The sequence below is a fragment of the Leptosomus discolor genome, chromosome 19 (genome assembly GCF_034619465.1).
Source record: "Leptosomus discolor isolate bLepDis1 chromosome 19, bLepDis1.hap2, whole genome shotgun sequence".
In the NCBI taxonomy this organism is placed as follows: Eukaryota; Metazoa; Chordata; class Aves; order Leptosomiformes; family Leptosomidae; genus Leptosomus; species Leptosomus discolor.
The window spans coordinates 8852942-8877537 of record NC_141409.1 but is presented as its reverse complement, the minus strand read 5'-3'; the positions used below and the strand labels follow the sequence as shown (position 1 = coordinate 8877537).

Genomic DNA, 24596 nt, shown 5'->3' with positions numbered 1-24596 from the left:
ATTTGGGCACCATCCACTTGACAAACTTGCAGAGAAATGATTAAGACTGAAAGCAACCAGCCATTTGAAAGTATGCATGTTCTGAAACACTTAATGTTACCCCCTTCCTGAAGAGAAATTCACTAAGGTACTAGATAGGTAAACACGCAGAATTTCAAACAATCATTTCTAAGGAGTCAGCCCTCCCCTCCAAACGCAAGATATGATCAAAGAAATATTTCTGTCATCCCTGAAAAAAAACACCTCCCTAAGAGAGATTTCGGAATAACTCTATGTTCATAACACGCCCCTTGCTTTGTGTTATTACGTAACAGAAATCACCAGATGGCACGGGCACTCTCTAGTCACCTTCATGAACAGACTACTTTTCAAGCCAAAACATGGAATTTGTTCTGTTGTACTAAAATAAATAAGTAATTCAGCAAGTTTGACCATCAGCACAGATTTCAAGTGCTAACTGGGAATTCCAGCACTTCTGTCTCTCAAACCTTTGCCGCCATTTGAAACCCGTATACGTCTGCCTAGGTTAGAAAACACGTCACTCTCTTTGGAGTCCATTTTCAGAGGTGACAACTGTTAATATGACCATATTCATGTTCTTTCTTCTTCTCCTCTGGGACCAGAAGCTTCCAGTGTTTAACCTCTTCTCCTGCTGCTCTAAAGCCAAAGTTCATTCTCATGTGTCCCTGCACAGCTTGCCAGGGATGATTTTCCTGCTAGTGCTGTTTGTTCACTAAATAAAGAACAAGGTTTACAACTAGCTATGGTCTGCCTCTTTTTCCTCTTCCTTACCCCAAACATACAATATACAGCATAAATGTTCTTCTCTGACTCTATGAGAAGTGGTGACATGCACTTGACGACAGTCAGTGAACCCAGTGCATCAGACCATGAGCGGGTGCTTTAACCACAGTCACATTGCTCTAATCTCAAATCATCACCTGATGAGGAGAAATATCAGTACACACAGTATATGATTTGTTCACTAGTCCATTATAGACAAACCTGAAAAGAAAGCCAGTCCTTATTGACTCTTGAGTAGTTACAGATTGAAAAAACTCTCAAAGCAACATGATATTGTGTCAAATTCTCACAGCCCTCACTCAGGGAGGCTTCCACAAACAAGGTGGTCTTCCAAGAACTTTGGTGCAACCCCTGCCCTCCCAATCTCACATGGGCAGGTGCCATTTTACAGTATTATGCAGCTTGTAGGTAACACTTGCTGTAGCAGCTGATACCATATTTAACACCAACTATAAAGAAACCAGCATTCATACAGACCCCACAGAAGAAAACGAGAACGCTTTGTTAAGCTGCGCAGTTGTTGCTGGTACTGATGTCGCTGTAGAAGTCACAGCTGCAACTGTTTTTACCGTCCCTTGTCCTGCAAGTTAAAAGAAGAAGCGTTACAAATAAGTAAAAAACCCCACCTTGTCATCCAAGAAAGGATGTTTGCACACACAGCCTGTGATCTTGTAAGCTTGAAACAAAGCTTTTTTGCCATTTATACCAGGTCTGATATTTATGCACAGAAACATTCCTGCTACTGTTACAACACCAGAGAACATCATGAATTATTTCAAAGATTTAAGGCAATAACATATATCCGATTAGAGCGAAGACAGGTGTCACCATCTGGACAATAAAAATGAAACAATTTAAAAAAAATAAATCAATAAATCCTTGGTATAATCTCTCATCGACGTATCAAAACACATTTGAAATAAAAAGGAAGTACTATCAAATTCAGGAGCTCTCAATAAACCAAAATTTAAGAAGCCTTTGCCAAGTCAAATATGATTCCTAGCTATTTTTACTGCTTCTTACCCCTGGCTAAGAGGCAACCTACATCCATGGATTAAAGGCAGAAAAGTAACAGAGATGGATTTCAGACATTTGTGCAAGAGGCTTATAAAACCACGTCCAATGCAAGCATTATTATCTAATACACACTAAAAATCAATTTCTTCCTTCCCTAAGAGTTTCCTCTTCCCCCATTTGCACCGAATGATGTAAACTGAGCATTCCTTTCCTTAGAAGCTTCTAAACTGTGCGTAACAGACCACAGTATCCAAACTGGCTTTGAAATTGGTCATACAGCCCAGTGCTCAACAGACCCAGTACCTGAATCAGCTCACTTCAAGCTAGCTCAGGTACTCCTACAGTGCTGCAGCACGTCGTATAAAAGTACTCAAGGCAGACATCAACGTATGGAAAAAACTATTCCTGCTACTTCAGAATGTAATCGCTTTGCTGCACAAATGCAACAACTTTTCTTGTTTAAAAACCAAAACAGCAAAGATGTCTGCTCTTGATTTGCTGTCAAACCACAGCAGCCTTTGGTGGACGTGCTTTCAACATTTGTTGTTAAGGGTTATACATTCTGAAACCACTCTGAATGAGGAATTGTAACGCTGAATTCTAGACAGGCATTGAGACAAAACATAGGGCTGTATACAAAGCCATTCTGCTCTTCTGTACTTTAGTTTTGCAAATTCTCTCACTCAAGATTGGTCCAACGGCCTCTCAGTGGAGGCGGATCTCTCTTCCTCGGTGTGTTTTTTTCGGATCACGCACTCTGACAGGCAGCAAGAGACATCCAGGTCTTATTTCCACCCCACCAAGGATGACTTACCTGAGATTTTGTTGCCAGATGATGTTGGACCAGCTGCAGATGCTATAGGACAGGGTGCACAGACGGAAGAAGGTGGAGTCTGCCCCTTAAGCGAGCTTGTTAGAGGTGTCTAAAAAAGCACAAAACCACCTCAGGTCAGGTCAGTCTGGCCATTAACAAAGGTCCTTCTGAGAGTCATGCAATGACTGAAGAACAACTTGGAGGAAGGTGGTCGAAGCACTTCAAAGTGCCTTTCAAGCTTGAGCCCATTATGTCCTGACACTTAAACACAGGGTCAATACTCAAGTTTTTCAACAAATCTCTCGCAGAGGCCAGTAAGCCTCCATGGGCACAGCTCAGTGATTCCAGTGGACAAGGAGCGCTGTGTGGTTTTTTGATGTGTGGACATAAAACCTAGCAGCTTGTCGACCAACAAGAAATGTATTCAGCAGAATAACAGGGTAGGTAAACTACTCTCTCCCTTGATTGCCTAGTGCTTTTTTCTTTTGGTGAAATTTAGGTACATCCACCTAATACAGTTGCCTTTGTTGTTAGTTGTGACCCTTGCTGCTGCAAGGCTGCAAGTCTTCAAGACAGTGAAAAGGCAAGACATAACAAAGATATGCCCAGCATCACTCTGTCGAGGTCACAGATAAATAAATGGTTTGCCAAGAACGCGGGGCAAGCCGTGAAAAGAGATTTTTAGATGACCTGTTCACCAACAATTAAACCCCCAAACTGTGCTGAGCGTGCCCAGGTACAGTATTCCCCAGGGAAAGGGTTCTAGGGTGAGATACCTGTTTAGCTTGATTTGTAGCAACAGTTGCCAAAACTTGGTGGACTGCCTGGGCTGCAGAGTGAGGTACAGATGATCTTAAAAAGAAAAATTAAAACGTTAAGTGAATGACTAGTCTAAACGAGGATTTCCTCGCCTCTCTAAAAGCACAGCTTCCAGAAGTCTTGAACAACCACCGCTATTGAAGATTCCACACACGACTCCAAACGAACAAATCTGATTAGAGAATAAACCTCTTAAATGAATCAGGCACATTTAACAAAGAAGTCTGCAAATGTGTTTAAAGCTCTAGACTTAAAACGATCAAGTCTTCTTCACATACTCTTGTCTCTGAAGAGAGCCAGGCCTTTCTGTTTTACAGGGAGTTGATGAAAAATCAGCAGGTAAAGGGATTACAATTTTATGCTTAGTGGATAACAAATTTAAGAAGCTTCCTTTGTAGTGTGGAACCCAGACAAGTACATGCAACTCTCAGAAACGCTGAGCAAGGAGACAAAGCTGGGTGGAGGATGGGGGGTGGGAAGCACTTCATGTCTTTTAAGTGTAGTATGAACATTAATGAAGTCATGGCAAGAACTGTGATAAAATTAACCTATATTCTACATTATAGGTTCGGGGATTTTGACCATGAAATAAATTGTACAACATCAGAGCCCACAGACAATCGCTGCAGAACAGCAGCTACTTCTGTGGTGAACCATCTTCACCAGGCATTAACACGCCAGATCACTGCAACTTGGGAACAGCCGGGGAGTTTTAGCATCTCCTCAAGTCTTCGGCTCACCAGGTTCAGCAGCTTAAACGGCCAATACCAGAAGCTTTCAGAAGCTTAAGTTTAACACTGATTGCATTCTTTGGGTGGCAAAGGCCAGCCTTCCCTTATCCTAGCAGGCTCTTTCCATCTTGACTCAGCCCAGGTGTTCCCTAAGGCAACAAGCCACCTCCATACTACAGAAAGGGCTGAGGCTGCAAATCCCAGACAGTAAGGGAACCTGGGTGTCAAAAGTTGTATATCTCCTAAAGCACGAGCACTCCCAAACTGCATTTACTATTTGGTCAGCTACAGGCCAATTCCCAGAAGTTTCCTATGATATTCCAAAGGAAGGTGACACACACGAAACTGTAATTTTGCGTAGCCATTTGGTCTTGGATGGGGTTTTGTGCCTTAAAACAGCTTTGCATTACTAGTAAGTCCTTCCTTCCAGCAATGAGTGCTCTTCTGCCTACATTGCACATCCCAGATTTGCCCTCTGCCCAGAGCAGAAGTAAAGCAAACAAAGAAAACTTCAGATTAGCACTGGAAAAAGTCCACGTTGGGAAGGTGCAGCTGTAAATTTCAAGTTCATACGAACCCTGAACACAGAAGAAAACAACAGAAGGTCTGTGAAAATCCTGATAGGGTGGGACCTTTTCCCCAGAAAAGTCTCGAGATCACTTGACCCACAGCTTCTCTGATAAGGCTACGAAAATGATGGGTTTGACTTCAGTTGTGGAAAGAGGGGTTTTCTGCATTGAAAACTCTATATAGTAACTGGCCTGGGACCACCAACGCATCTAGCCACGGGCCATTGAACAATTGATAACAACTGAAAAATCATTACTGCTTAACAACCCGAAAAGAGTGCTGTGGCAGCAAAAGAGAGCTGGGATGTCTGAAGTAGCAAAAACCGATGAATTAACTTTGCTGGGTGAATGCTCTTTATTTTAGCGCTGAATCTGACGGGCAGGCATGGTTCATTTGGGTAGAATTTTTAAAAGAGTACATTTTTATGAGGTCAGCTATAAAATAAGCCTGTAAAAAGCCTTCAAGACACCAAGCTAGCTGGTGCTCTATAAATTAGAGAGGTCAATCAATACTGCCAGTCTCAACCACTTGAAAGTAAAACACGTCTTTAACTACAGCTCAAGTGAAAAACAATCTCAGATATGTATCGCTCACTCATGTCCTTGTCTATGTCCAGCCACTACTCTTTACTTTTTTCATCACAGTTTTGAAGAGACAAAGGGCGGAGAACTCTTCCCTGTCATAACACTGCTTTTAGCAAAATTGCCCAAGCAGAGCTGTTTGCAAATTTTACGTTCAAAAGATGTAGCACTGCCCTTCCCTCTCTCAGTTTATCACTTTTAGGACAAAATAAAATCGTAAAAAGCTCCCAAACTGTTTCTCAGTTAAAATGCACAAGAAACTATGAAGTAAATTTCAAGGTCAGCAGCTCAGTGTGGCCACTGTAAGACTCTGTTCCCTCTCTGAAAATCTGCATCAAAGGATGTTCACCTTTTTTCTTTGACAGTGAGGAGTATACACACACGTGAAGAGCACTAGACAACAGAAATTGTTCCAGGAGCTGCACATATAGCCCACAGTTATATGGATAAAGCATTTGTAACTCCACGTGGACATATAATCAGATGTATGTGGCGTGTTTATCCTGCTTTATGCAGTAAGCCCAACTTTGCTCAGACTTTTCAGTCGTGCCTTTGCCTCCCCAGCCCAGAAACGGCCATGTGTTATCTTGTCTTAAGCCACAGCAGGAACTTCAAGCAAAGACAGTTTCAAGGTCGTTATGATGACAGGGAAAAGGACTAGTTCTGTGGCTGGTGACAGAGCCTGGTGATAAGACAGAAATCTCTGGAATGAGCTGAGCTGGCTTTGTCTGCAGGAGGCAGAGAAGCAGGAAAGCCAAGTGTTACAGCTAACTCACGATAAATCTTAACAAATTCAAGGTTAAATACCAGCAGACAACATTCATGATTTACTCACGAGGAAGACAGCCTTGCAGCTCTGCATTTTTTCAAAGTGACTAGCCTCTACAGACACCCAACCCTGATTGGAAAAATTTGAGACAAGTTTCCAGAAAAGCCAGAGCACAGCTCTCCCTACCCTCAGGGGGTGAATGTGGGAACAGATAGAAGAGGCGTAACTCCAGAGAAGGTTTCTTCTGTAATGGATGACAATGGAGAAGGAACACCATCTGGACAGCTTAAGGCCACACACCACACCCAGTGACAGAGGGGTGCACTTCCCCCACAGAAAGAGGCAGAACAGAGGTAGTGACTGGAGAGATACCAGATCCAAAGTACATATTAGCAGTAAAACTGCTGGACCCCAAAAGAAGAGGATGCACTAAAGCGCATTTCACAGACTAATGGAAGAGGGAGTTAATACTGGTCGAGTCGTTTGTTCAGATCAAGCCATTAGCAAATCCTTGAATGACCTGGAAAGAAAATATTTTTTCCTTTCATTTCACAAAACCAATGCTCTTCTCTAAGTGCATCCACTTTAGTTCTTACACAGTCAGACTCTGTAAAATACTACTGCTGCTCCCCGCTGGCAGACGTGCTCTACTGCAAGTGTTACCAAAGGCTACCAGAAAGACGAGAAGCACCCACTCACCCTATTACCGCAGAGACAGCTGGAGTCAAGGCACCAGTCTTGAGTTCCCGCACATTCACCACCTGAGGAACATTTTTCAGAGTCGATTCAGTCAAGGAGGTGCTTACAGCTTTAAGGAAAAAAGAAGAGGGGGAAAAAAAAAAAAAAAAAAGGTAAAGATGACCTCCATATTAAGCCCTTGATTCAATATTGTGCCTATGAGTTACTCCAGAAGAAATCCATCCAAGATTTGGTATCTCAGCCTTCAATCAGGACACCAAAGAAGTGGACAGCTTCCTATGGAGTTGGTACATTTTTCGTTGTTAGCTGCCCAAACTTAATTATTCTTACAAACTCTCCCTTACCTACATTGCAACATCTTAGGTTAACAGAAATTATCTGTGGAGTTACACCCCAGCCTCTGCCAGAATTCACGTTACTAGTCCACCTTCTGCACTTAGGCTCTCCTTGGGCAAGGATCATAGACTAATCCGATTCCCCTACCAGTAACTGAGTTTTGCTTCTTTTCTGCACTGATGCTGCAAGTACTGGGGAAGCACCAAGAAATATCTAAAACCAAACAAGAAAAGCTTAAACTGGGGAACCTTTCTCCTGTCAACTCAAAACTTTAAAAGCAGATACAACGCTTAACTCAACAGTTCACCTTTAACTTTTCAAGATTAACATTGGTTTACAAGTCAGATCTTTAATTGCATGGCTAATAATGAAGAGTCATCAATATAGGCCAGTGACATCCTTTTTCTGCTTGCCAACGGTTTCTTGCACACAGATCAATGGCCACGCCAGGATCTCCTATGAGTCATTGACATTTCTGCCACTGCACAGATGAGAAAAGGTACAAAGAAACCTGTGATGGGAGTTTCTCAGACATTTTGTACTAGCAGCTTACACTAAGAAGGAAGACAAAGAAACACTGGACAGCTCAGAAGTGCAACAAATACTGATCTGTGAACATTTTATTTGATGATCTTCTCCTTTGAGACCACTAAATTCCTGTAAAAGCCACATTCAGCTGCTCAGAGGTCACTTGGGCAATTAGCCATCCTTTTACCTGGGGACTGGTTAGCCATCTGCCTCCGCAGAGCTGCAGCAGCAGCAGCTTGTGGTGCTGGAACAGTGACAGTGGGAGCAGGGGCCCCATGTTTCACAGTCTTTGTTGCAAGCATTGTACTGTCTGCCCCTTGTGGTATAATTCTGTTTGAAGATGTAGGCACTAAAAAACAAATGAACAAAAACATTACAGTTCACAGAATCACAGAGTGTTAGGGGCTCACCATATCTCTACAAAACCAGGGAGACTTGAAAGCCTTTGCTGAACTACGGTTCCTCTAAGTACACAGCTTCCTTCTGACAAGACTGATGTGCAGGCCTTTTAAACAATCAACAACAGTCTGTCCCTGGCAGTTTCTGTATATCCTAATGAATTCAGCAAGTAAGTCTCAATAGCTGTCATCTCAATGCATTAGATGACTTTCAGTTGGCTGTCACAGACACTTCTGCTGACACCTTACTTTTCTCTCTGGCTACAGAGATTAAAAAAACCCCTCTTTCGCACAAGGAAAACTGAATGTATGCAAATATCGTTCTTACTGTGACTCACTGGGCTCAGAACTCCTAATGCTGGCCACATCAACCAAATGCAGTAGTACTTCAGTCTCCTGGTCTTCGGGCACTATTTTAAGAACTAATGGCATACACTTAAGGCAAATTACTATAGGAAGACAACGCTGGTCAGTACTATCTGAAAGAAACAGGCTATCAGAAAAACACAGTCAATGAATCAAGGTATTTTAGCACTTTGAGCTCAGTTCCTGACAATACCACTCTGCTAACTGCTTCTGGAAACTTGGCAGTATAAATCTGCATGCTGCACTCTCACTTCTCCAGGACCTGAAGCACTGGCAATGGATACAGTGGTTAAAGATTCCTATTCTGCATGTGTTCTTGTTGGTGAGACATTGCAAAAACAACTCACGCAAAGAACCCAGGGAGAGGTGCTGTTTCCCAAAGGCTGGAGGCTGAGCCATCAAACCAGGCTGGATAGAGGGAGTACGGACCACAGGAGCATGACGGGGGACTTGGACTGGAGCAGCCTCTTCTTCCTGGTCCACTGCCTGCGAGTCGTCATTCTCCAGCGACTGAGAAACCGAGGATGTTGAACTGACTTCATCCAAATCTTCGTAATATCTTGTGGACAAGAAGGCAGATCGGGACAAACTTGCTGCAATATCAGAAACAAAATCATGTGTGTGTATTAAGTTGAGGGAACATCCAGCCTAACAGGCAAGATAGAGACAACCTGTTTTAGGATTGGCATGTTTTAATCCTGCATTGATGGGATTTGACTTCTTAACTGCCAGGAAAGGCAGCCTTCAACAAGATGGTAACCAAAGGAAATTCTTACTTTGGGGAACAGGATGGGGATGGGGGAAACAGGAAATAAGAAGCAGGGGTTGACGAGTGAGAAGCCAAAGCTAACTTCAGGACTGATTCCCACAGCAGGTAAGTCACCCTCCCGGAAAGCATTTCAGAAGTCTATGGTAACTGAAGGTTTACCTGGAGCTGTTGACCTAATTGGTGGAGTTTTCCTCTTGGCTAGGAAATTCCTCAACTGTGCCTGTTTCACGGGGGATAATTTAGCTGGAAAACCAAAGACAGTTATTAGCCTATGATTAAACTGCAAGTCAAACAAAGTAATTCACATCTATGATGTGAATGCCAAAAAGAAAGAATAAATTACCAGGTACTTTAGGCACAGGTTTGGGTTTGACACGGGATTCCAAGGTAGTTTTCATCAAGGCACTGCGCAGGCCTTCAAGGTCACTGTCAAAACTGGGACAAGGCAGAGCAGTGAAAAATCATGATCAGCAGAAAGAAACCAACCAGTTCAGGAACAAAAGGGAGCCAAAGAAGCCACTCGAACCATTGGCTTATTTGGAAGAACAACTGGCTTCTTTAGATACTGTGCTATTTAAAACACATGCATCTTTATTTTGGAAACTCCCAAGAGCCATTCACTTCTCCCCCTGAATTCAGACAGACAACCAGCAGTACCTCAGCCTGGGACTCTATTATCCTGTTTACTATAGAATACATAACTTTTAGGGGACGTTTTTGATAAGCACCGAACAGTGTCTCTCAGAATATAACCAATAAGCTTCTATATCACCCGAGCGTAGTATAATATCATTTTTAGGACCTCCTGTCCTCCCATATGTCCATAAAATCTCATTCTTTGGAGGATGCACCCTTGCACATTGCTGGGGGCAAGACAGGAGTGTCAACATCACTCAGGAACTCGTGTTTCACATACCTTTGAGCACTGCTAAGAGAAGACGCGTCACTGGGAACACTCCACTGGGACGTCTGGTTATACAGTCGGAGCTGCTGCAGGCTGTTCACGAGCTGGTTTAGTCTCTTCCTCTGCTGATTGATTATTTCCCGGTTATTAGCCAGGGTGTTGAACAAAGTCTCTCGCTCAGGAACTATCAGACGCCTTAAGACATCAGATCAAGAGACAGGGCTAAGGACCATTCTGTGTAACCGGCCACAAGCAGGCATGCACACACAGAGCAGTTTAGTGATCCCAGCTATTTGAACTCCACGAGGTCAAACGTGGCTTTGTTTGAACACCAAAGCAGTTCAGTTCATCTCAAATGCATATTTCTCCATTGGACATGCTGCAAGTTTATTCATTTAGCTCATTTACTTCAAGATGTTTTATTTATTAGAAAGGTTTCATTAGCTACCACCAATGGACAGATCTGGTTTCTACAAAGGTTGTTTTACAGTTTTTTCTATAAGCACTGTTTACACTGTACACAGAGACACAGCAAGCTTATAGCATATAAGAAGCCAAATAGTCTGAACCTATAGCTCCCATTAGGTGTCTCAGTCAAGCTTTATTCCTAGATCCCCTTGGAAAAAGATCATACTGTTAAATGGAAAAAGGCTTTTGCCTGTTGACTAGACTAACGCTCGATTCACTGACAAGTTCCTTACAGTTCCTCACAGCATTCAATTTCAGGTACTTACTTCTGCTTTCTCTTCTGTTCCAGGTGCCGGTCCCACTCCAAATCCAGAACGTCATTCACATCCTGAACAGCAAACTTCACGTACTGGTGCAAGCGTCGAATTTCCTACCATGCAAAATAAAGTCAGCTTTTAATTCACTTCAGAAATCTCAGTTTCAGTTGAAGAAGCTGAAGACCCTTCGGGCTCCTTCAGTCCAAGCCATGTGGCACTTGTCTGAATTTCTGCCTGGAAAGTTTTATCAGCACAACAGAACCCAACATAGTGAAAAGTCTACTTATCGATCAACGGGGTATCCACAGGGCTTGGTCTGGACATTTTATCCCAGCTCTCAACTAGAAATAATACTCTCCATAATGTTTGCAAAACATTGCTAGGTCTTTACAGAAAGGGTTCTACAAACATCAGGCATTATACAACACAAACCTTATTTCAAGTCTCAATTCCAGAACATGAGTCATTTGGTCCCATTTTACAATGTTGAAACTTTTATAACAATTATAGGTGATCAAAGCTTTGCAGGCTGTTCACGTGGCTCTAGGATACCAGCGTTCACAGACTATGATTCATGAAAGCATTCACAAATGCTTACAACTCCCACATTAAGGCGAGGAATTAACTTGATTTTTATAGGTAGGAAAGGAAAAAAAAAAAAGCACAGAGAGTAAAGCGACTTAGCCATGACCACATAGTTGCACAACTGCCACAACTAAGCCAGAGACCTCTGGCTACAAGCCCTGCTCCCTAAACAAAACCAGGATTCGGTCTCATTACTGTCATCCCTCCAGCCTGTCATGGCATGAACATGTCTTGAACTCTGATCTCGTAAAGGGGAATGGAAACTGCAGCTGGTTTCAGCTCATCTCAACAGAATGCTCACAAGGATGAAGCAGCCAAGTAACACAGCTTGGGAAAAATGCCACTGGAACTATTTTCAAGAAATAGAATGAAATTCTAATGTGACATACCCAACCTGAAACCAAATCCAGTCCTCCTGGGGGCTTAGTGCTACACGCTATCAAGCATGGGTTGCCTGTCTCTAGCCACTATGAGCCTTATATAGCAGCAGCTCTCTGGACAGCAAATCAACGTGGCTGGGCAGCAGAAAAGCCTCAGGATCTTTAAAACTTCACTGAAAACTAACAGGTGAAGTTGATCACGTGAGCTTTGCTCACCCAGCAGAATGGGGATGATGTAGACTGAACAAAATTTAAGAGTCAGACTGGAGCCGTCTTTCTCGTGAACCTTCAGAAAGTTGACCTAAAAGCTGTCTTCTTGCATTCCAATCTACTTCCACTTCTCTCCCATTCTGTTATTCTTTCCTCATGATCCTCTCCCTACATCAGTGAAACAAGCATTTTAAGACTACCATCTCTCTGAAGTCACAAGCATGAGCTTGAAATGTCAGAGACACACTGGAGGTCAAAGCAGGCATACAATCAGACTGTGAATCAATCTACAGAATCCAGGTGAAGATTAGCGATCAGACCTAAGAGAAATTACTTCATGTCAGCTGATTTCTAGTAACTGTCTGTGTGCGTGCTCTTGATGCCTACTGTAACAAAGATGATACTCAATTATGTCTTCAGCCTGCTAGTCAGACTTCTTGAGGGGAACTTATCAGGGTATAAAAGACCAAGTATCATTTGTGGGACACATTCACTCTATTTTGCTTATGGTTAAATAGCCCTCTCATCACCAGAGCTGTAACAAAGAGTGCTTCATCCCTAGTTTCTTTCATATCTTTGAAAGCCTCTTTATGTACTGCTGGTTATTTTCCTTTGTGCTCCAGCTTTTAGAATAGCATTTAGCTTTATGCTCCGCCATCCATGAAATTAACCACACAATTCTGTAAGTCAAAATAAATCATCGAATTGTTCCATAAGGCGCTCGCTGAAGATAAAAATAATTCCAGGAACTCTTCTACAAAGTGTTGAAATAAAACCATATTCTTTTAACTGAAATCCCTGAGCAAACACTACAGGCTGAGAAGGAACAGGATGTCAAGAGCCACATTCTAAGCTTAGAATAAACCACTTCCCTTCAGCAGGAGTTTTGAATCATCACTGCAAATAGCAGCAACATAGAGGAACATCAGGAGAGGATTTTCAGCATGTCTTGCAAGCTCATCACACTTTTACTAGACTATGTTAAGAGAGCAAATGCCCAGGGCAGAACAAAACTGATGGGCACTTGCACATGCAACCCTCAGTTTTATTGTATTTAAAATTCTCAATTAGAGGTTGGCTGACACGCTTCATACCTGAAGCTGTGCTTCACTCTTGGGATCCAAAGGTTTCTTATAGAGCAAGTGTAAATAGCTCGAGCTACGATTCTGGCCGTTCTCTTCTCTAGTCTCTTCTAACCCTGCAAATCCCTCCAGCAAGGTTGTCTTCAGAATACTAATATCTCCGTGAAGTGACTGCAAACAGAAATAGAACAGAGGTTCAAAGTAGTGTTTTTTCATTGCCGTCTCTAGCACAGGGGTTTCTGCAAGTGTCTGCCTGAAAGCACAAATGCAAATGTCACCCCCACATTAAAGCAGCACAGTCAGATGTTCCATCTACATCAGTTCAGCTTTAGCAGGTTAAGTAGGAACATCAGGTGAGGAACAGTCATTGCTGGGGAGCTAAACAGTTTGGAGATACGCTGCTCACCTCTGTTGTCTCTTTAATTTCCAAGAGGAAGGTGTGAAGATCATCTGACTCTGTTCGCAACATCTTCATTTCTTCTGGAGTACCAACTTGGAAACAGGCTTTGGAAGTTCGGGCCTTCAGTTCCTCCATCTCCTTTTGAAAATGGGCAATCTACAAAGTCAAGCGGAAGAAAGTGCAGCCACTGAAACACAGCAGGGTCTGGAACAAACATCGCAGCTCTCGGATGATGGTTCTACTGCACCACAAACACCTGCCACTTTGCAGCCAAACCAGGAAATTCTTCTTGAACATTAACAGGAAAGGATACTCAAATTTTCCAGCACAGCAACTGAAATTAAAGATCCCTGAGCAGGACACACAAACAGCAATTACAAACCAGGCTGATTATCTTGGCAAAAATCTCCATTACGATTCCTAAACTACTGACAGACACCACCAGAACATAGGTGAACTGAAAGTAAGTGTCCGAGTACTTATGCAGCGGTCTTACAGCTTCTAAAATGAAGAAAACTGCTTGAAAAACTCACCTCCTCTCTGATTCCTGCTATGACAGGGTCTGAGTCCTTCCACTGGTGGGTCTGCTTCTCTAAAGCTGTGCTGGGGAGTGCTGATTTGCTCTGGAAAAAATAACACCACAAACCAAAACCAAAACCAGTATTAGGGATATATCCTTAGCAACAGGGAGCTTAGAATATCAAAAGGCCTCTGATGGAAACTCCATTCAGCCACCAGTCACCAAGGAGACAATTGTCATAAGCATAACTACTAGCTCCACAGTAAACTAAGACTGGTGCGTGCATGTCTGAAGTAGGACTGCAGATTACCTGGAGATACGTGGCTGAAGCTTTATGAAAGCAAAGGAAATGTTTGTGTGCTGCTCTGTATTACTGCTTTGATTTTAATATCCAACAAACTTGGTATCTTTCTTAATACACAGTCAAGGCATCTCCTGACTGCTTATTAGAAAAGCTGTGAAACCTCATTTCCGTAAGAACAGAAAGAATTAGTTTCTACAACTCTGGTCCTGACAACATACATCAAAACACAGCTCTCTGAAGACACGCAGAGAACGTCATTTTAGTCCCACAGATTTGCTACTATTTCGATGCCAAAAGCTAGTTAATTCTTTGACCTAAGAACAGTCATTCGGTCCAATGAATTCTAAGCAATTATGGGCCATGTAAAACATTCACCCTCTAAAGAATCCTCTCAAGTTCCCATTACCTGAGTAGAGCTTGGCTTTGCTGCAGACGGAGTGATTTTGGCTGTCTTCTGCAATAAAGTAGCTGAAGGCATATTCTGAGCAGGACGTGCCACTGGAATTCAAAGAGGAACAGCAATTCATTAATTTATACAAAGCTCGAGAAAACAGGTTGTGATCAGACACACCCATAACCACCGCTGTCAAATCCCAAAACAATAGTGGTACGGGCCCCTGTGCAAAACCACACCTTCCTTAGGTGCTGCTTTACTCCCATCCAACTTTTCTGCTAACAGTAACAACTGGCACTCTCCAATATCTGGCTGTACTGGTCCTGAAGGACCTCAAGACCCCCCAGTCACATGATCATTTGAGAGATGGAGTATTTTTCTGCTAACAAATTAGCGCTATCTAATTTAAACTCATTTGTGACCATTTTGAACTCCAGATGCAAGGAAAGGCATCGATTTGTGTGACTGCTCAGAAACATTCATCATCAGAGCTGTAATACAGAGCACTGAAAATGCCAGAACTTCTGGATGAACTTAGGAAGCCAAATATATTCACAATTGGCTCTCTGGGGAACCAAGTGCACAAATGGAAAGAGCCCTCAGTATCAGTACTAAGTCTGTCACATCATTATAGCGTGCAAATCCAGAGTTCTGCTGCATCAGGAAAAGCAGCAGGAAAATCAGGAAAGAAAGAAGCCAAACGTCCCCAAAACTTTTAGAACATTGTTTATAATGCACTATTCCCAACAATATGCATCAGACTCCTACCTGCAGCAGACACAGGGGACGAAGCCTTCAGTGGTGTGGTAGGAGAGGCTGCGAGGGGCGTGGACTGGCTCAGAGGACCTCCAGAAGCAGTTTTTGACGTGGTTGAGAATGAAAACATTGTGGAAGTGCACTGACCACTGCTGCTAGTGGGAGTAGAGGTGTCTACAGCAGCGAACCTGCAACAGAAAGAACATCTTTCAGCTCTGAACTGGTCCTGGCTGTCTTCCTTGATCCAAAATGAAGCACCAAGTTCTAATGAATTAACACCCTCTAGGATGAGCAACAACTCAAGCTCCAGATAAGAAATGGCAAGTGTAGCTTCTGGAGAGAGTGGGAAAGAGCCATTCGGGTTCATTTCTGAGTATGTGGAACCACAAAGACCACGACCACAGACCCACCCAGTAAACAAAAGCCAAATGCCAGTAAAAAGCACCATCCTGCTTCAAAATGCACCTCATCATTTTGCACCAAAGCACCAACTACAGCAAATCTGAGCTGCCCTTCAGTGCCATCCCCGCAGCAAGGCTCAAACAGAAATTCTGCAGGAAAATAGGAATTTCTATTCATCTGCAAACTCAGCTCCTCAAGGCAGCCAATCTAAATATTCAGCCAATTCACAAGCGTATCATTTGCTTTATATACAAAACATAAAATTTAAAAAGCTGTAAGAGCTACCATCAGATCCTGGTGTAGTAAAGATTTTTCTAATTAAAAATTAATCATTTGAACCATCAGAAATTTCTTATGATGCATTTGCATGAAAATTGCTCTCCACTGAAAGCAGCTCCAATTAACACAGCTCTGTGTTTTAAACCATTCTTTCCAAAAACAACGAGCAAGTCTCAGGATTTGAAGGGAAGAACGGGTATGTGAAATCTGAAAACACTCATCACTCAGATCCATTTTGCATAGTTTCTAATCAATATTTCTTTCAGTCAGCATGAACAAGCTTTGAAGATTTCAGAACCTGTGTTCAGTGACCAAGCATCCATTTAAGAACAAAACCAAAAGGTCTGATACCTTCTTCACCGAGTGGAACAGAAATCCCTCAGCTATGGATACAGCTTCTCTCAGCTCTGCGAACTACTCTTTAGGTTGGGGGTAAGGAACCTTGAACAAACAGTCAAAGAAACTTGTGCTATCACCACCACACTAAACCAGCCCGAGACATAAAGGATTTCGAGTCCCAGTGTTCCCCAAGAGTCTTTAACCATGATTTGCATCAAACCAAGGTATGGGGTTACTGTTTGATGCCTAAGAAGTAAAGATATGAAAAAAGTAGGTCTCTGGCAATTTGTCAAATTATCAGTCTAATTTCTGGCATCATCCCTTGACTAGTATTTTGCCCATGAACAAAACCATAGAATGTACTGGCTTGGAAGGGGCCTCTAAAGGTCATGTAGCCTAGCATGGGAAGCACTGAGGCTTTTCACAGCCAGATAGCGACATCTTGGATAAAGAGAGGCTTCCTCAGTGCCTTCCTGGGAGCACGGGGAACAGCTGTCAGGGCAAAAAGCCAGAAACTATCTTCAGAACTACCATACATTGCCCATGCCTGGAGCAATTTAACAATTATCCAGCCACTGCAATAACTACTGTATCTATTTACTTTTCATTGAGGTTCACTTTGACTGAAGAAGGTGAAGGGGCAAAAGATGACTTCTGTGCAACAGGTGTCGTGGAGAGTGGTGGCCCAGGTGAGCTGTCTGCAGCTGGTTTAAAGTTCATGGATCCAAACGAAAAGGAGGTGGCAGTAGCTGTAGTCGTGCCTACAGAAGGAGCAGGAGTCATGGATGCCTTAGGAGAAGCCGAGGAGAAAGAAAACGTCGCTGCTCCAGTCAGACTGGGAGCCAGGGCTTGTGTGGAGGCCTCAGTGGCAAAGGGGTAAGGCGGAGGATCGCTGCCCGTAGAGCCAGGCATCTTCACGGCTGAAGGCGTAAAGGAAAAAGCAGCTGCTCCCGTCCCTGCAGCAGGCTGACTCGAGGCAGGCGCAGAAGCAGCAACCCCTGGTCCTGTGTCAGGCTTTAAAGAACTGGGAGGAGTGGTTGGAGTTGTCGCGGTGCTTCCTGCAGAAAGACAAATGGGAAGGATGAGACTCACTTGGCTGCGGTGACTAACGGCAGAAGGTGCTGCAAGGCCAAACGCTGTTTGATGGGGACAGTTCAGCGCCGTCTCGCTCGCTGGACAGACGGTGCAGTGAGGAAGAGAGATGGCAGAGCTGGGTTTCCAGTCTCCAAACCCAGCAAGTGATACACAAACTGCACAAAGTCCAAGCCATGATCAATACTACAGTCTGTCTAGATTAATGTTGTCTGGAATTTCCTGTGAAAAGGCTTCACCTTTCTCCATTGATTTTAATGAGGTTCCTGACACCTCAAATAAAACAGGCTGTCAGCACCCAAGTCAGCCAGTGCTGCAGAGAGGCAGACTGCCAAACATAAGCACTCTGTTTGGGGAAGGAGAAGCAAATTTGGGCTTAGGGAAGAAAACAGCGGGTCTGCAATTACTGCATGCATGCAAACCAGCAACACAATCAGCTTACCTGCCTGCCCTGGCATAGGGAACTGCCTACTTCACACTGTACATGGCAATACATATAAAACTCAGATAAAACTACTACTCTTCACCCGCTAACACAATTTTCACAGTGCTGCAGAAAGCTATTGTTTAAACAAGCTTTTGCTGCAGTCAAACACCTTAGCTCACATATGGAGTAAAACCATCACCTCTCTGCAGCATACAGACCATGCTCTGGGTCTGCCCATGCTTGATCCTTGTCCCCAGGCAGAGCCTGCAGTCACTGCTGCAGTTCCAGTTGTATATCCCAAAGCTGGGCAAAGGGCCTCCTAGAATTGCTTTGGTGCTGCTCTCCAAAGGCTGATTGCACAGCAAAGCCTAAGTGCACAGTCTGCAAACTGCTTGAGATCCCCCTGACGAACAGGACTAGACAGTTTCACACTGATGCACAAAAGACAGAACAGTCTTGGGTGCACAACACACCGAAGAACTGCTCCCCATTATCATTATAAATCAAAAAAACCCACATTTTCTGTGACCACATACATGTCCAACTATTAAACTTACAGATGAAGATGACAAATATCCACAAATGCAAGTGTTTCCCTAACCCACTGGAGCACTTACCTGCTGACTTTGGAACTCTCTCCCCTACTAACAGCAGTGGCTCCGGGGTCACGATAAGCGATCTGACCCCCGGGTTTTGATTGATCATGTAAAACGGGCAGAGCACACCATCCGTAGAGAGCAAGATCAGGACTGGAGCTGGAGCAAGGGTCTTGTCATCACCTGCCAGAGACCACACACATGTAAGTCCTGCAGCCAAAGTTTCCTGTTCCGATCCTGGCACTGGCACCTTCATGTGACTTGCTTAGCACAATATTTCTTACATTTCTCCCTTCTTGCTATCACTTGCGTCTTTTTTCCCTTGCTTCTCCGTGAATGCCCAATTATCTTTTTTTCCTTCTTTATTCCTTCCTATTCCTGACTTCATGTTTCATAAATTCATAGATGAAGGGTTATTTCAACAATCAAATGTCATCTCCTGAATGACAAAGCCCAGCTTTCACCCGTGAATTCTTGTCCCAAGCCTTTTCAGACTTTGAAGCAGTCCTTTTTCTTCGCCTATACGCTGCTCCCTCCTTCAATCCTCTATGCCTTTCAGCATTCCATTGGGTCCTGTCACATCATTAGCATTCATATACATAAAGTACGAAAGAGAATTGCTAGATGGGAAGCTTTTTAACTTTAAAGAAAGCCAACATCAAACAAACATCCTGATGATCTGAACCTCTGATATAAAATACTGGCATTTTGTGCAGCTGCAGCTTTGAGCCTGAAGTCCGCTTCAGTTCAAATATTCTCAGCACAGGTAAAGGCCCCAAACCACTCCCCGTATTTCTAAAAAAATGTCTATAATGGTTTAACTGTGCTTAATTAAACAAGAAAACCCAAGAAATTAAGATGCAGGAAAAATCTGCTATAATCACGGTGCTCTGTTTGTCAGGCAGTGCAGTGGATGGCCATGTTTCTCTACCTATTGGTTCTCCAGGAAAAGCACGCTAGGGAAGGGCAGCTTCCACATGGGAACAAGCTCCAGGACACATGAGGTTTCTTTGCAACCCAAACTTGCTGTGAACTGCAAAGCCAATTATGGCGCAGCCCAAACCGAGCTGATTGTACTCCCGAGTACACAGAGGATGTGTCAGCAAAAGGTTTCTCCTAAAACCTTTCTAAAAAAACTCTAAGGCAGCGCAACCTGGGCTTTAAAAAAATCTGTCCCGACAAGATTCCTTAATCCAATAACTGTATAGATTAAGAGAAAAAATGCTTCAAATTCAATTTGGCATTCAGTACAAAGTTTGACCCCAATTCCCTACTGTAGGTTTTCATTCAGGTAAAGTTCTCAGCTAATCGGCACCCTCCTGTGCTCTTCAGGAACTCCTGACTGCAGTACCCTCCACTCTGCCTGAAGGCATCTCTATTTCAATGTCTCTGGGTTTCAAGGGAGAGTTTTCAGAATTCACCAAAGGTACAGCACAATAGCTCAGACGTATCTTCAGCTCCAGCCTCTGACACGGTGCTTTGAAGAGCCTTCAGGCAGCACAGAAGGTACAGCAATAATGCAACTGGCTAGATGTAAAGCACAGCGGGGTTCAGTCAGTACAGGCCCTGTGCTTTAATGCAGAATTAAAACTTATGCATTCCCCTCAACGATCTTTGCTTTTTCTGGCTTTGAAACTAACCCACTTTTCCTTTAGATCACTGCAAATGTACTTCATACACATCAGTTCTGCAAAACGACCTAAGCTACAAGAATCAAGAAAACCTCACAGGCAGTCTGAAATGCCCCGTGTTAGAATATCACTCCTTTAAACTCGCTATTATCCTGGCTGTGTGAAACACAGACATAACTCAGGTGCTTTGTTTGCCATGTCTGTTAGTACAGTATCCCTGGCCGCTGAAAGCTTTGCCTTTGAGAACTGTATTTAACACTTTGCCGTTTGAATCCCTACCCAGAAGTCAGCCCACGAGTGCTGTGGCCTTGGTATAAAAAGGCAGGATGGATTCTCTGTGTTGGCGTCCCTTTCAGAACAATCTCCGAGAACCCTGAGAACCAGGCTGCCCCTTAAAAATATCTCATATATTGCTATTACTGGACTATGTCACAAGAAAGACTAACAAGACTTACTGATGGGGATAGGCATGTTACTGGTGTAGTCCACAGCAACGCCAACAGGCAGAGTGTCATCGCTCTTATCTGTCACAGGTAGTTCAGCTCTGCTGGAGTCCTCTAAAACCCACGATTCCCAGTTCTGAAAAAAGTAAGATTATTAGTTTGACTACTGCTTTCCTGTGATCAGCCACCTTCAGAACTCTAGCCTACTACAGTTTGAAAGATAAGTCTGCAAAAAAGCTAGAGAGCGTCTGCTTCAGTTTGTCAGATCGACAAATGCCAGCAGTATCGGGGCCCTTCATGGATTTGTGTGTGAATTCTCACACACCATCGCATGCCAGAGTTAAGGTCAGACATTTTTAACGTGTAATTTCAACTGATGACCTCACACGAATCGCTTTATAACAGTGAGCTTGACTAAATTTTGAGACTGACAAATGAATCACAAAACCCAGACTTCTGGTACTTGGTTCACAACATACTGTGTTTCTGTTTATCCCTTCTCTTTTGTGTCACTTGGATCTCTTGTTCATCTAAGAACTATGCTTAGCTTAAGATTCTGTATAACTCGGATGTAAAAAATAAAGGGGTTTTTGTTTGGTTTTGCGGTGGTTTTCAAAAATATACCATCTCATTGTATTCCGGGTCTTACACAGGTCATACGTGCTCAGATTTTTGAGAAAGAGGAGATACATATGCACAAATGCAACAGGAACAAAAGTATTACCTGATCCCCTTGCCTGGCAAGAATGCTGACTTCTGTGGAAGCTGCCGAAGCTGCCAGAACTAGATCCCTGTAAGCACGGACACCAATAGGTTAAAACCAACATGACAATCCACGGCAACGTCCCCAGCTCCACAGTTCATTATCATCTATACAAATTCATAACTAGGAATACAGTTACAACAACATAAACTTGACTTTTCCTCCAAAGATGATGGAAACATGACTGGCTTCATCACTACAGAACATGCTTATATTTTTTTCTTTAAACCTAGTCACCAGGGGCTGAATCACCTTGCCAACCAATGATTGGACAGACCCTGTATCATCATAAATAATGATGGTCCAAGTCAGGTAGTTGAAAAGTTAGGAACAGCTTCTTCACGCAGATACACAATTAAGTGAGTCAAAAGGTCATGCTTTACCCAACCTATGACTTACAACCTCAAGGGAAATGGTTATGACAGACGTTAAACAATCTTTTTTATGTACCTGCATGAAATCACATGAATGCTCACCAGAAAAAATGAGTATGTTGGCATGGAGATAGGGCACGCAGGAGGAATTAGCTGTACTTTCACAAAGCATTTTCAAAATAACAATTTCATTTCATTTCTCTCCTACTCCTCTAATACATCGTTTACAAAAAGGAGGAACACACTATCCAGAGAAGCACTGACCACTCAGACACGCATACCAAGGGAAAGCCCCTGCCATGATTCCTGCCACTCACCATTCCTCAACATAGTTGAGGAAGTAATGATGCTGTCTCTCCGTGCAGCTCCCATAGCAAGGCTCCATGAAATTCACAAACTTCTCTGGTCGCTTCTCTTCCTTTTTCTGTAAGGCAAACATTGGTAATCTACCTTCCAACACAGAAATCAAGTAATCTCCCATGAATATAACTGCATCAGGGTACACCAACAATTGCCACACACTTCAAGAGAGAACAGGCATCACGAGACCACTTGAAAACCAAAGAACAAAGCAAACAAACCAAAACCCTTCTCCAAAAGATAAGGGAGCTATGAAGAGGTTACCAGGGAATTCAGATCTCGCAATCCCCCCAGCAATGAATAACCTGATACTAAATAGGAGCCTATCATCAGGGCTAAAAATCTCCTCAACCTAACAAAAAAATTCACATACACACACTAAAAAATGTCAGGACTCTACATCAGGTTTTCTTCCAAGTGTTTACTGCAGAGGCCAGAAGTCACGGTTTGATCTCAGCAGAGAACAGGTTACTGCCTGGTTTTCATGTGGGTACTACTTCCTCCACTCAATCCCCTCAAACCCAAACCCATGATTTACAGTAGCACCAAACTCAAATTCTACATGGTGCCAATGTGAATAACAAAAGCCACCTGCCATTGGAATAAACAACCCAAGAACAAGCAACAAACCATTCTGTCCTCGTGACTCACTGGCACTTACAGGCAATATGGCTATGACCACTTCTGGAGGTGTCTCCAGGGTCCCATCAGCCGCTGCATACACAATAGTAAAGACATACGTGCCAATCCACAGTACATCCAGAACTGAAAAAGAAGGAAATAAACATTTCAGCCAGAAACTCCTTAGAATGATACTCCCTTGTATGTTGATTTTAACCGTGCACAGCACAGAAAAGTAAATGACAAACAAAGAAGGAATCATTAACTTGTAAACTAACAAGATGAAAAAATTTAGTCATTTGTCTGCAGAGCACCCATCTTGTTAGGGGGAAAAACTATTTGATCCCAGAAATTTCAAACACAAACCAAAACAACGTATCTGATCTGCTTGACGATATCACAGGCGAGACAATCCCAATGTTTCTGAACATGGATGATGTTCTGTCATACCCAAACAAAGTGTTTCGCTTTTCTAAACTCACTGCTTTGATGTTTTATTGAAGAGTCAAAATGATGAGACGAAACTCACACGAAACATGAGAATGGGATTCATATTCCGAAATCTTCATGCTAAAGGGGGATTACTTGTGACAGCACTGTCTATATCACATTGGTGAGCAAAAAATAGCTTTTAAAATGCGTATTTTAAACATTCTAGAAATAGACAAGGACCCTGGACGACTGGTCATTTTTCCACGCAACTGAGAGATAAAGCAGATAATTATTTTTTTCCAAATATTTTAAAATTACATAATTACGTAACCCATGCAGTATACAGCTGCTATAACTAAAATAACATGAGGAGGAATGAATATAAATATTTTAAAAGCGAAAACAAGTTTAAAAGAAATACAAAGATGTACCTTTAACAGGATTGTCCGAGTCATAGAAGGGAGGACAAGGGATTACTTTCTTCTCCTGCAGGTTCTGCAAATAGAACTACTCTTAAATACAAAGAAAAAGCCAACAAATAAAGCAACTGTAGGTTTTGGAGAAAGCCCAGAGGACTGGTTGAGAGCAACTCACCCACTCTTTAACACTCAGCATGTGCCACTCTGAAATCACGACTTTTCAGGGGCAGGTGCAAACCTTAAACTAAACCCCACATCGGTCTAAGACACTTGAGTATCACTGAAGCGCTGGGGCAGCTTCCCACGGCTCACACCATGGGCCACCTGACCAAAGTCTGGAGCTCATGAGGCAAAGCGAACAAAGCGTATTGCAAACCCGTGACCAGCCATAAGGCCTTACTACCAACAGTACTTACAGGCAGATATTGCACCACGGTGCCATTTTGCCTCCCTACAGCCAGTTGCTTCCCCTTTGGGCTCCAACACACTAAGCAAAAAAAAAAAAAAAGAGAAAGAGAATTTCTTTAGCACTAAGGAACTGGAGTTACAAGGCCCTACAAAAGCAGGACTGATAAATTAAAACCACATTTTTTTTCCCCTGCAAAAAATCATTAATCTTAAGTAAAAAAGCAGGGAGTCATCCAGTCACAGAGAAAGCAAGACTGCAGAGATCAAAACCCAACAGATGACGACATTCCTTGGAAATGGCAGTCAAGCCTGAGGCAGCACCAACCACAGGTGGGCACATCTGAGACTAACTCACAAGATGCAGCTCCTCCAACAAACTGGGCAAGAGCAGTTACACTGCAACACATTTTCCGAGTCTTGGGGAGTTTAAATCCTTCCTTTTTGTGAAGAATTTTCTTTTTTAAGAAACCTCCTCCTGAGACAAACAGCCTGTCTTTTTACACCTATCAACCTGCTTTACCCTTCAGTGGCTGACGCTCTGTACGCTAC

General features: G+C 43.0%; 1 protein-coding gene across 2 annotated transcripts in view; it reads right to left on the bottom strand.

The window, feature by feature from the left end:
• NUP214 (nucleoporin 214) overlaps nucleotides 1-24596 on the bottom strand; it is a 44917-nt gene that overhangs the window by 17029 nt on the left and 3292 nt on the right. For both annotated transcript variants that reach the window (XM_086475568.1, XM_086475569.1), the window contains exons 5-27: nucleotides 24056-24126; nucleotides 23652-23715; nucleotides 22829-22932; nucleotides 22125-22231; nucleotides 21395-21461; nucleotides 20683-20806; nucleotides 18618-18779; nucleotides 17083-17539; nucleotides 15474-15649; nucleotides 14718-14809; nucleotides 14021-14110; nucleotides 13494-13643; nucleotides 13100-13258; nucleotides 10840-10943; nucleotides 10118-10300; nucleotides 9545-9636; nucleotides 9361-9444; nucleotides 8780-9025; nucleotides 7856-8017; nucleotides 6805-6913; nucleotides 3412-3487; nucleotides 2636-2744; nucleotides 1282-1384 (exon numbers count right to left, since the gene is read on the bottom strand). In XM_086475568.1, coding sequence (XP_086331694.1) covers nucleotides 1282-1384; nucleotides 2636-2744; nucleotides 3412-3487; nucleotides 6805-6913; nucleotides 7856-8017; nucleotides 8780-9025; nucleotides 9361-9444; nucleotides 9545-9636; nucleotides 10118-10300; nucleotides 10840-10943; nucleotides 13100-13258; nucleotides 13494-13643; nucleotides 14021-14110; nucleotides 14718-14809; nucleotides 15474-15649; nucleotides 17083-17539; nucleotides 18618-18779; nucleotides 20683-20806; nucleotides 21395-21461; nucleotides 22125-22231; nucleotides 22829-22932; nucleotides 23652-23715; nucleotides 24056-24126 — 3091 coding nt within the window. The remainder of the gene's footprint in view (nucleotides 1-1281; nucleotides 1385-2635; nucleotides 2745-3411; nucleotides 3488-6804; nucleotides 6914-7855; nucleotides 8018-8779; nucleotides 9026-9360; nucleotides 9445-9544; nucleotides 9637-10117; nucleotides 10301-10839; nucleotides 10944-13099; nucleotides 13259-13493; nucleotides 13644-14020; nucleotides 14111-14717; nucleotides 14810-15473; nucleotides 15650-17082; nucleotides 17540-18617; nucleotides 18780-20682; nucleotides 20807-21394; nucleotides 21462-22124; nucleotides 22232-22828; nucleotides 22933-23651; nucleotides 23716-24055; nucleotides 24127-24596) is intronic.